Source organism: Austrofundulus limnaeus, unplaced genomic scaffold (assembly GCF_001266775.1).
Source record: "Austrofundulus limnaeus strain Quisiro unplaced genomic scaffold, Austrofundulus_limnaeus-1.0 Scaffold790, whole genome shotgun sequence".
Classification (NCBI taxonomy): domain Eukaryota; kingdom Metazoa; phylum Chordata; class Actinopteri; order Cyprinodontiformes; family Rivulidae; genus Austrofundulus; species Austrofundulus limnaeus.
Genome location: NW_013953192.1, coordinates 94730 through 106675, shown reverse-complemented (window position 1 = coordinate 106675; position 11946 = coordinate 94730). Strand labels below are relative to the sequence as shown.

Below are 11946 nucleotides of genomic sequence, written 5' to 3'. Positions count from 1 at the left end.
TTAACCAGATAGTAGTTTTATGTCTCATATTAACCAGATAGTGGTTTTATACCTCATATCAACCAGCTGACAATCAGAAACCATTCTATGGGACGGGGAACCTGCTAACCGGCACAGGTGGGACCTTCTGAAGCCATTGTATGGGACTGATAACGCCTAATAACGTCCATTTCATGGATGATAACATCCGAAGCGGGTGGAAATTACGGAGGGGTCGAGTGGTTCCAGACCACTCACTTTTAAAAAAAAACACAGAAGCTTGTTTCTTCCAGAAAGTAATTTTAGAAAACTATACTTTTAAACAACATAAAGAAAATAAGGCATATTTACTATTTACATTAGCAAAACTATTTATTTATGATTTTCAAAAACTACAGTATGTTCCCCTACTTTTATCCTGACGGTGGTCTGGTCCATTGCACCTCTGACATGTGCCTGAAGGCTGGAACTAACATGACTATTTGGCTTTATGTCTAAATATTATTAACTTTCATTTAACCAGGCAAATCCTGTTCAGATCACAGATGTTTTTTGAAAAGGTCTGGACCTGAGGGCAACCTAACAGGAGTCAGTGTATATCATACAGTGTCTTCTTTAGTGGGGAGCCTTCATACCTCATGCCAGGGAGGGAGCTCTGTTATTATTCTACTCAAATCAACATACAGCTTTTTACATGGAAACAGTGATATTTTTAATGTTTGAATGGATCTCTGATAAGAAAGAACAATAAATCTTGTTTTTCATGAATGAATCAATCTGTCTGAAGAATATTTTTCTTTGATTTAGTGAAGTAATTTAAAGGACATTTGTCTTCTGCTTGTTAACGTATTTATTTAGAGCTTTAAGTTATTGTAAAACTGCTTTAGATTAGTGACAATTATTCAGTCGCCATAAAAAAGTATCAATCCAAGCCAAAGAGACAAACAACTGGTGCATGGCAGGTGGAGAAATATGTTTGTCACGTATGTGTTTTAGTTTCTGCACATGGACGACCTGACTACCTGTTATTTTCATTTCATTTTACAACAGTACATTTGACCGTACTTTGTGTGTCCCCCATAAAATTACTCTTGAGGTCGCCTCTGCCCCCCATTTCCTGACCTCCAGGAGGTGTAATTTCCTTCATTGCATACCTTAGTGATTGGAGCCTCAATGGTCATTGAATGAATCCTGGCGACAGATGAATATCTTCTGTTCTGTAAACTTGGAGCTGTGATTCAAATAAACAAACAAACAAACAAACAAACAAACAAACAAACATAAAAACAGTTATTACTATAAAACAGATCACTGTTTAAAGGTTTTTACTTTGTGTGTTCTATCAGTAACACAGTAACATGATAACAGTGTGTAGTGGGTTTCAACTTGTTTATACAAATAGTTTTGAATGAATGTGGTATAATCTCATGCAAACACAGAGTAGGTAAATCATTCTCGTCTATAACATAAACAAACTTTAGCTCATTCTCCATAAAACTGAGTCAGGGTAAGGTGTGTGGCAGGGTTGTGTGTTTTCTGTGGTGCATTATGTTGGCTCCAGATGTTAACCTGTTATAAATGAACATCCAGTGGTTTTTGCCTGAATGCCTCATGAACATTTGTCCAGTGTTACACAAGATATTTTGCTAATAGACAGAGTCGACTGTAAATACTGAAAGGCAATATTTTAAACAAAAGATCTTGTACAATCTGTTAACTCAGAATGTTTTGCAGATCAATCTGAGCTAGAAGCACACCAAACGTTCATATCTGTAGAATTTCATGTCAATCTTTCTGTTAAAGTGAGTTTGCTGTGGCGGCCATGTTGAAGCATGTTGACTCCAAAAATGAATCATGCAACAACTACATTCTGAATCCTGATAAACAACAGATAAACAAACACATGTACACACATACATGTACACACTGGAACAAAAACATTAACAGCATGTGATCTGAAGGAAATAAAAGAAATGTGGAAAATCTTCCAAACGTTTGAAAGAACATTGGGCCTCATGCAAGAACATGTTCGTATTCTTCTCCTAAATTTCTCTTACTTTTGTTCGTACAAAGGGTTCGTACGAACATGTCACGTCAGATTCAACAAACTCTTCTATCTTCAGGAAAAGTGTGTAAATGAGCTGCGTAAATTCCACCTGTTCGTATCCAGCTGCTCGTGCACACGAGAGGAGATTAGCATAATTACCACCCCAAAAACACCATATAAGGCTGTGTTTCCTGCCTCAGATATCAGGAAGTGTCCATTCATGAATGACATCCAAAGTAAAAAAATAAAACTTTACGAGTTTGGAGGTTGAAGTCCTGCTCTCTGAGATCGAGAAAAAAAGTAATTTTTAGCCGAGGAATGAAATGATGACTGGTGTTAATGTCGTGTCTCCTGTGGGTCACAGAAATAAAAATCTAAATCATATTTATCTCTCTGTAGTTCTGCTCTGGTTTTTCTTTGATCATTTTTTTAAATTTAAGTGTAAACAACTGTATTATACACTGTAATAAATGAAATGTTGTATTTACTTAACCATGTTATGTGACCTGGTTCCACTTAACTGAGTTGAGTAAATTCAAAGCAATATACCAGTTTTTTAGCCAAAGATCATGAGTATGTTGCTTTGAATTTACTCAACTCATTTAAGTGGAACCAGGTCACATAACACGGTTAAGTAAATACAACATTTCATTTTTAGAGTGTAGGTTTCATTTATTCAGAGGGGCAGCCACACACTGCTACACCCCCCCCCCACCCCTGACTGTCTCCCCCCTCCCGACCGTCACATGTGTCAGATGTGTTTCTGAAAACAAGCATTTTAAAATGTCTGCAAACTTCATTTAATGCTTAATTGAAGTTGTTTTTTAGTTTGTGATCTTCATATTAATATTTCAGTGTTACACAACAACATTAAAAGAAAATTTAATTTAATCTAACCAATTTATGCTGTTAGTTACATTTAAAATCCAATTCCAGTTCAAGCAGAATAGCCTATTGTCAACATAATTATGGAGTGTGATTTATTTTCAACTCAAAATATCTTCAAACTAATGAAATATAAAGTTATTAGTGAAGAAAACCTGTCTGGATAACAGCAGACTGACTGCTGGTAAAATATACGACAGGTCTGGACCACTCGTAAATTTTGTTCGTATCTGAAAAAAATCTTAGAATACGAAAACATTGGTGAATGTCACAAATTCTCCTAAATCACTTGTACGCACAACTTAAGAACAAATCTGTGCGTACGAACGGTTCTTGCATGAGGTCCAATGAGTTGACAGCCAGTTTAATGCATTCATTAAAGTATTAGACAGGTCTCAGACAGTCAGAATAATGAATTTCCCTCTCTCAGGGCTCAACAGCCTTCATACCATTGATAGGCCAGAGTTCTACCAGAGTTTGTGCAAATTTCTGCTAGGCCACTCAAATCTTTTGGCAACCCAATTTTGTTTTTCTGTCAATCCCATAAAACCACCTTTCCCAGCCATTTGTCTGCAGATCTCACCTTATACTCCACACACACAGTTTGCAGCCAACTTTTTGTATTATGCAACATAAAAAGCTAATTTTGTGAATGGTCAGCACTTCATCTAGTTTGTCAGGACCAAATATGGGCTTGTTTTTAACTTCAGCATCAGGCAGAACTTCCTGGACTGAAGATAGGGGGAAATGACTTATTGGCTTGAAAAGAGTAATTACCCTGAACTGCATGAACCTGATGTCACTTTATGCTTAGAAGGATATTTTTTATAGGAGACTTTTTAAAAAAGCAGTTTGTAAAGTAGAAAAAGTAGACCCTCTTTTGAGTCATCATAAAATTAACTGCAATAAAAAAAACACAGGTGAGTACAGAAAAATAACTTGGAGTTACAGATCTCTAAAAATGAACCCTGAGGCGACGCTGTGCTCCAGTTTTAGTGACGACTGGACCAAGCTAAAATGTGTAGCGCTAAAGGGGGCAGCTTTCTTATTTGTCATGTGTTTTCTTAATGCAAATAAACTCCATTGAAATAACAGAAACAGAAAATAAATATCGAACGATTGATTGATCGTGTTTTTTTTTTTTTTTTTTTTNATATAAAGTTATTAGTGAAGAAAACCCGTCTGGATAACAGCAGACTGACTGCTGGTAAAATATACGACAGGTCTGGACCACTCCTGAATTTTGTTCGTATCTGAAAAAAATCTTAGAATATGAAAACATTGGTGAATGTCACAAATTCTGCTAAATCACTCGTACGCACAACTGAAGAACAAATCTGTGCGTACGAATGGTTCTTGCATGAGACCCACTGAGTTCTGTGTAGCTGTAAGAATAATAAAGAAAAATGGTTTGAAAAAATAAAGAATTAAAAACATCAGAGAAGCTGAGCTGAGTCAGCTGAAAACAGCTTCAGGCCACAACGTCTCAGCCTGACGTCCTCAGCTCCTCTCAGCTTCTCTCTTTATTTCATGTATTTGTCTTACAGTAAGTCTTCTCATTATTTCTGCTGCTGTTTCCCTCACAGTGGCACAGACCCAAGCTCTTTTCATTCAGACATGTTCAAATAAAGCCTCCCCATCACCACCATGAGGCCTGTGACCTGTCTGCTGAACCTTTCCTCCTGTCTCTGAGGTGTAATGAAAGGTGTTCTGTACGGGAAATTAAAGATATTTAAATCACATTATCTCCACTGACTAAAGGAGACTGTGCAGGAATGCACAGCTGAGTTGTTGCTTTGTTTAATAAATTGTAGAAATGATTTTAAACACTGGGTTTGAAGGACTTTGATTCAACTGTTAGTATTCAGTATTCACAATATTGTTTTTTTTTTTCAAATGTTTGCAATTTTCCTTCTTGTACTATTACATACATTGTACTATTTTTGCCTTTTATAAATCAACACATTTCAGTGTTTCAGGAGATGGGTGCTATGACTTTTGATTTTGTAACTTTTACACTACTATTTTATACTTTTATACTACTTTACTAGTAAACTTAACTTTATTTACAAATAGTTACACCATAAAAAAATCTGTTCAGATTTCTTCAATTCCTTGTTTCAGCATACTTTTACTACTTTTTAATGTTATTATTAACTTTAAACTATCAATGTGAAAATTTTAGCTACTATTCTGCTATTTGAGCATGTTTGGCTACTTTTAGCTCACCCCTTTTAATTAGTATTTATAGTATTTGGTTAGTATTTTGCTACATTTACCTTTTAGCTAGACTTTGACTACATTTAGCATTGAGCTTGTGTTTTGCTATTTTTATCATTTATCTAGTGTGTTATTAGATTTAGGTAGAGTTTTGCAGCTTTTACTTTGTATTCTGTTTATCCTTTTAGATTTAACGTATCAGTTTTACCTTTTTTATTAAATCTGTAGCAAAGTTATTTGGTGCTCAACATTCACACAGTGTTTTAGCAGAAAATGAAATTTCTACTGTTTCATTCAAGGAAGTGTTTAACAGTTAATGTAAGTCAAAACTACATAATGCCTTTGTAAATAAATACATGAATGTGTTTTTTAACTAATAACTGATGCTAAATATAAAAACATGAACTTCAACATAGGATCATTTCTTTTACTCTAACAATACTTAACATTTCAGTAGTTAATATGAACTGCAAACAGCAAATGTGTGGGTTTGTTTAAACATTTTACTAAGTTTTTCAGTTTTAAAGTTCCACAAGTTATTTATTTTAGCCAAATGTAAATCTGGAGGTATCATAGTAAGATCTCTGAGACTTCAGAGATCTTTGAATACAGTAATGCAAAACTTTTTTTAATTCATTTTTTTATTTGTAAAAATTCACCCAACAAAAAACAAAACAAAAAAATCATGCAATCAAAATAAAATCAAAATAAAATTAAAGGCAGCAGAAGAAGAATAAATCTTATTATATCTGCCCCTTTTTTTATACCCAAAATATGTTCAAAATAAAAGTAAATTACAACGAAAATCTAAACAACTAAAAACACACAAAAAACTAAAAACAAAGCTAAATTTAAAACAACAACTCAAAACAACAATTAGCATTAATTCACTTATGTTTCTCCATATTTCTTCAGAATACTAGATTTTATCATTCTCTTTAATAAATACAAGGACCTGGCATTTTAACCTCATCTTCCAGACCGTTCCATAATCTTATTCCCTGGATTAAAGTGGATCGCCTGTTAGTTATTTTCTTTAAACTGTGTTTTGTTATATGAATTGTACAGTATACATTGTTCTGTTTTGTGCTTACTTGTAGGACAAGGGATGAAATTTATCTACTCTGCTAACTCTCGTATATTTACACTGCCATGTTTTGTGGTAATGTTGATTAATGTGCACTGTCCTAATAAATAAATAAATGAATAAAATGAAATGGAAAAACATTTTGATTCCATTAAGATAATAACAGCTCTGTCTTTTAACAAAATTTACCTGAATGTTTGAAGGTAACACACCTTTATGAGCTCTGTACATTAACAGCAAAATATTATAATTGATCAAATCATATAATTTTAATAATTTCAATTTATGAAACAATATATTAGCTGGATGGCTGTAATTTTTTTAGTGATAATTTTTACAGTAAATGAAATGTGGAACAATTATAGTGTTATACAACATAAACAGTGATTTATCATTGAACATTTCTCTTACTTTGTACAGGACTCCAATAGATTTGGCTTTTTTTGTTCTTAAATTAAAACTTGTACCTGTTATGTCTCATTACAGGCACAAATGTTGTATATAAATGTACCATGTGTTCTGCCATTTTATGTGACAGATCTTCACACAGTAAAGCAAAGTTACGAAGTAAAAGAAAAATAATACATAAATTTTAATGTTTTTCCATACTTTTTTAGTTTTCCACCTCTTGGAGTCAAAACTTTTACAAAATTCCACAATTCATTTTTTAAACAAAAATACTTTCATTTTATGGTTATACAACACTTTTGCCCTTAGGTTGCCTAAATGGATTTCAGTCCAGATTTCATAGTTTGGGAAGGCGACATAAAACAGCTTTTAAAACAACTGATGAGAGAAAAAAGGTTAGTTACCTGACTGAGAATGGTCCCCACTGCATTTGTCCTCCATGTTCAACCTGTGGATCTGACAGACAGAGAGAAGGAAAAGATTATATGTAAAAAGTGTGTAACTGGGATTTATATATTCAGCCTTAGTTTCTGCTCTTTGATAGAATTATACCAGCAGGAGTACTTTGCTTAAAGTACCTTCATAGTTTATACTGTTGTGGACAGTTGTACATCTTTCAGAAATATCTACTGTACTGAGAAAATATGACTGTGTTCAAGTTTTCATATCTAAATAGCTACATGTTTTAGCAGCAAAATCTTGGTAGGGAAGTCAGTTCAGATAATTTATATGATACAAATTCAAAACGAAAGTCATTCTCTGCAGGGTGTTGTGCAAAAATACAAACCTCTCCAGTTTATATCTCATTACACAGAATTACATGTAAAAGATGTGCAGAGATTTAATGTTGTCAGAATGACTCACATCATTTTTATTGACTTCAAAGATTTTCCAAAGAGTTTTAATGTAAACTGGTGCTGAAACTTGACTGCCATTCTGTTTAAAGTTCATTGGGTAAAATAAAAAGCAGCACTTTTTTCAGCCAACATGAGTTTGATGCCAGATTTTTACTTTTTCTTCCAAGAAAAAATAGAAGAAGGACCTAAAATGTTGGTTGAACCAATTTTGTGGGGCCCCCATGTCAGTTGGATGTGTTCTGGCCTGTGAGGGATTTCCAACTGAACTGAGGTGTGAAGGGGGCTTGAAGCCAACCCAATGCAGTGGCACTTTGGAGCCAGAAAGCGAGGTAGAAACAGAGCTGTAACAGTCAACATGTGAAAAGGTAAGCTGGTTTTGATGTAATGATAACGTACTGTATGAACACTCCACCACAGGATTTGAAAGGCTAAACAACAAACATTATTTTAAAAGTAGAAGACTGATGATGACACAATTCAAACTTTCCTTTAGTTTAAAAAAATAAAAACAAAGAGGATTGTTAAACTTAATAGTTATGAGTTAATTTTTCATGTTTTGAAAATGATGTAAGGGAGTCCTACTGTGGTAGTTGTATTGAAGCACTTCTGACAGAACTGATGAAATCACTTATCTTGGATTATGCTTTTTTATTATTATTTAAGTGTTTCAATTTGAATAAAAATATATTTATTAGGCCTTATGAAATTCAAGCTGCTAAAAAAGACAAAGGTGAAGAAACAAAGTACTAACAGGACAGTGTTTTTCTTAGGATTTCATATTTTTTCTCTTTTTTGAGCTAAAATTCGAATGTGCTCCTGCATTCTGCTATAAACCCAATCTGTCAGAACTGTGGGCCATCTTTTGGAAAGCAGATTGTCCAAAAGGAACTGAAAAAGTATCTTGTGTTATGAAAGCTGTAAGGCTGCAGGTATCAGGATGGAGAGGTAATTTATTTTCAAACTTTATTCATTTCTTAAAAACAAAATTCTATGTACAATAAAAAGAAAAGAAAATTCAAATACAACTAGACATGGGTTTTTACGATGTAAAAACAAGTGTGCATTGCCATGTAGCATGTCATTACAGCATGGCTTTGCCTGCAGCAGTGGACTTGCAGAATGAACTTTGACCAAGTTCAAATGTGTTTTCTAAACCAGTTTGTAACTGTCAAGTCAGCAGGTGTTTGTAATTAAGGTAATTGTGTAACAATATGAAGTTTGTAGTGATTTTTGTTAAAGTTGCTGTAGCTGGGTTCTGAACCCAGATCTCCCACATGAAAGCCCATAGAGTTAACCAGGAGACCAGTGGAGCTGTGGCAGATGGTACTACCAAGGGTTGGTTTGTATGTGTGTAGAAAGAGGCCACATTGCCAATGCAGTTGTTGACACAGAACTGCATAATATTACAATAGAGTAATATTAGTACAAGATTTTAGTAAAACATCAAAATACAATCATATTAGTATTGTAATCACTGAACTACTGAGTTTAAATATTATTAGACTATGGTTCAGTACTGAGTATATACAGCAAGGGGCAGTATTGGACCAATACAAGGCTCCATTGACTGGCATTGTATGACTTTAAACATTAATATTTAAAAACCATAAGTTTTACAGGCACCAAAAGGCATAGCCATCATTTGGCACGGGAGCTTTACAGATATAAATTAGAATGGCAGCTGTAGGACAAAGTATGCAGGAGGAGAAGCATGGCAAAGTGGAGATGACTTGGATGGGAAACAAATCACAATAGCAATGCACACTGATGAAATGGAAGGCAGCAGAGAGAAGAAAAAAATCTTATAATATCTGCCTCTTTTAATTTTTGGTAAACTGAGCTTAACTCAATCTGCCTATAAAGTGTGGCACCAGCCAGTTTTATGAACAAGTCCTCCATATGAAGCAGAGGTAACGGTTCATTATCATATTTTTATTAGAGACTTCTTGAAGACACTACCAACTACCAAATTTTATTAACTTTATTTATCATAATGTTATGGATAATCAACATGTTTTTATATTCTTACTGCTTGGAGTTCATATCAAATCATTTTTCTAAAACAGGTTTAATTGTGTATAAAAATATAGTTAACCAACAACTACAAGTTTAACCAAGATTCACAAAAATGATATATTTCCAGAGTAATCGCAGGAAAAATAGTCCGTTTGGTGCTTCATAACTACATTCAGTATGATAGGGTACTTTAAAAGTTGTAGGACATTTGTAGGTGAAAGTGTGTATTGTACATTGTGTTAGTCACACCAAGGTGCTCCAGTTATGGTTGTGAAAAGCCTCTAATCTGCTCATCAGTGGTGGGCACCAGTCCGTCCACTAAAGCGCACATCCGTTAATTGCGAACCTAAATATTTTATTTGCGCCTTAGCAGTCTTACTAATTTTTATAATTCATAAGCAGGTTTGTGCTTTCTAAAATTAAAATGCAGTACTGCTATAATTAATTATCAGCAAGTATTCATCACCTTGAACAGCCGAAGGTACAGCTTTTTATTTAAACAGCTGTGGAACATCAACTGGTTTCATAGTACAGATATTTTTTTAAGGATTGAGTTATTTTTTTCAACAGCAGGGAGAGCTTGGTGTCAGAGACCAACACCATGAGGAATCACAACGTTTGAACAGCACCCTCTGTGGTTTATAGAGAAATAACTCAGGGCTTTATCCTGTGATTAACTGTTCTGAGTGACGGTTCTGAAATTGTATATTTATATATATTTTGTTTGTGTGTGTGTGTATATATGTTGTGTATATTTTTGTTTTTAATGTGTATAAAATTTTTGGTTTTAAATGAAAAGAAAAAAAAACAATGGAAACTAAAGTAAAAATGAAGACACGCCTCCCACAATGCTTTGCGTGGTATGATGCATCGCCCTTCTGCAGCGGCGGCCTGCTGTGGTTGGTTTCACCTGCTGTGAGAATGTGCAGCAGACACACAAAGTCTTTCAGTCGACAGTTTTAACTCACAAAGTCATGAATCTGAGCTGAATCCACAGAAATATGACTCTGTTGTGTTTTCTGGATGTAAGGAGGAGCGTCTGCGCTGTGAGTTCCTGCTGCGGTGTGGGACTGGGAACAGCTGATCCATGCGCACAACTTTACGCAGCAAATATTGTGTGTTGTGGGGCGGGGGGTCGTCGCAGCTGATCTGAATGAGAAACTTCATGATTCTAAAATATAAATCCCACCGCGGCAGAAACTCACAGCGCTGCGACACGTTCCTTCACTTCAACTATTTAATAAATATTTTTCTAAGTTCAACCAAAGTCAGTTTCTGTGTGTTTACACTCATTTATTAAAGACCTGTAAAAGTGCACCGCTGCAGCACATGCACGCACACACCAACACACACACACCTTTGAGTGGCAAACAAATTTTTACACCCGACAATTTTCTCACTCATTCATTTCCATTTAATGTATAAATTTCCTGCATCTAAAAATCATTTCTGATTCCACAGAGGACAATCTGAGCAGCAGAATATCACGCTGGACACATTTACATGTATTTTTCATTTCCCGTCACAGTTGTACCCAGAATGCATCACTTCAGTTTTCCAATAAACAGTTTTAAAATTATTTTATTGATGCGCATCTTTAATGAAAAATCTACAATAAATACAAGAAAAAGACAAAGAAGCAGCAACCGAACTAGCAATCTCCAACATGTTTTAAAGAAGCACCACTAATCAATCCTCATAAATTGTTTAATTTTGACACCATGAGCGAAATGTCTGTTACAGGAAATCATATCAACAATTGGCAGTTGTAGAATTAATTTGTAAAGGAGTTGATACACCACTAAATGGCAGTGTAGTGTGTATAAAATGCATGACTTATTGCCAGCAACTGGTGTCAAATTGATGTGAGGAATGAAATTAGCTTCTGCTAATTTTTCTACTACATGTGCACTTTTGACGTTGTTGAACTAAACAGATTCTTTAAAAATTGCGGCGCCAATTTTTTTATTAGCGGTGTCCTCCACTGCTGTTTACATAGGATTAATCTGAACCAGTGACTCACACTGCTGGCAGATCGATGTGACTGTATGTAATAACCAGTGTACTTAGTAACATAACAAACTGTATGTTCAGCAAGCTTCGTGTGTAAAATGAAGGTCATGTTTTGTTGAAAAGACTCTCTTCTCAGTTATAGACATGTTGGTCAAACATTAAGTGATTTATGCAATCTTGTGTGTTACTGAAAGATCTTACCAGATCTGTTAGCTTTCAGAGTATGCCTTAAAAATGACTCTCAGCTACTACAATACAAAGTTTAGCTCAATATCTGTCAGTTGTGAATGTGTTTTAGAGCTCTTTTTAGACTTTTAAATTTTTTTTAGACTTTTTAAACTTTTGGACCTCGAGGCCCAATTTGTTGACCATAAAGTGACACGAGGCCCAGTCAGACATTACACACACACACACACACACACACACACACACAC

General features: G+C 34.7%; 1 protein-coding gene across 1 annotated transcript in view; it reads right to left on the bottom strand.

Moving 5' to 3' along the window:
- Positions 1–11946, bottom strand: part of LOC106532541 (high affinity cAMP-specific and IBMX-insensitive 3',5'-cyclic phosphodiesterase 8B) — a 140600-nt gene that overhangs the window by 37220 nt on the left and 91434 nt on the right. Inside the window, exons 11-12 of the mRNA XM_014028633.1 lie at positions 7031–7082; positions 1134–1210 (exon numbers count right to left, since the gene is read on the bottom strand). Of these exons, the coding sequence (XP_013884087.1) occupies positions 1134–1210; positions 7031–7082 (129 nt within the window). The remainder of the gene's footprint in view (positions 1–1133; positions 1211–7030; positions 7083–11946) is intronic.